At 34.2% G+C, this 922-nt stretch overlaps 1 protein-coding gene across 1 annotated transcript in view; it reads right to left on the reverse strand.

The window, feature by feature from the left end:
- LOC107577368 (cGMP-dependent protein kinase 1-like) overlaps positions 1-922 on the reverse strand; it is an 8,264-nt gene that overhangs the window by 5,571 nt on the left and 1,771 nt on the right. The window contains exon 2 of the mRNA XM_016263449.1: positions 327-390. Coding sequence (XP_016118935.1) covers positions 327-390 — 64 coding nt within the window. The remainder of the gene's footprint in view (positions 1-326; positions 391-922) is intronic.

Here is a 922-nt window from a genome sequence, read left to right on the forward strand (position 1 = left end):
ATGAAACCAGCAGTTGCTAAAAAAAACAAGGTATTCAAAATATCATACAGCAGTAAAATAATGCAACATGCTACGTTTTGTTAATTTGAATAAACATAATGAGAAGGTTTGTGAATCAAAGTTGATCCAAAGTTCCAAATCTTAATAAATCAAACTTTTGATTCCTTTAATATTAGCTTATCTAACAAACAAAAATGACAAGTAAATAAGCTATAAGCTGGAGTGGTGCTTGTAAAGTTTGAATGTTGAGCAATCAGTGCACAAGGATATAAATGCTTAGATTTATTAACAGTTGTGTTTGCTTAAGGATCAGGAAGATCTCTAACCTCCTCAAGGACATCAGCCAGCTTGCTCAGTATTTGTTCTGGAAGACCCCGGAACGTCAGGACACTGTCAATGAGAGACAACTTACGTCATTACATTGTTAAAATGAAACAATCACATCTGTAAATGTGTGATGGATTAAATTCTTATCCAAAGCTGAAGAGTCTTTTGGTGTTTGTTCATGTTATGTAACTTCAGTGTTAAATCCTTCAAAATAACACAAGTATTTCATTATTATCCTCGGAAACTTTCAACACTTTTTAATTTCATTTCCCACACTTTATGTAATTCAGTGCTTATTCTCAGTGTACACTGGGTGCATTTTTAGTCTGACTTGATATGGTTGAAACAGCTGGTCACCATCACATATTGAAATAAAGCTGCTCTCTGCCACGGAAACAAGAATCATATCCCTCAATGACCATTATACAACATTTCTAAACATATCTGGTCATGTGTTGCGTAATGGAGGAAAAGGTTTGTGTCTGGCTAATCTGTATATGCTGAGCTAATTTGCCACAAAGCCAAGGCATTATCTGCATTAGGTAATAAAAGCTGTAATTTATCTAAATCTAAGTGAATCATGTTTAGGATGAGA

This window comes from Sinocyclocheilus grahami, unplaced genomic scaffold, assembly GCF_001515645.1.
Source record: "Sinocyclocheilus grahami isolate Dianchi unplaced genomic scaffold, SAMN03320097.WGS_v1.1 scaffold5856.1, whole genome shotgun sequence".
In the NCBI taxonomy this organism is placed as follows: Eukaryota; Metazoa; Chordata; class Actinopteri; order Cypriniformes; family Cyprinidae; genus Sinocyclocheilus; species Sinocyclocheilus grahami.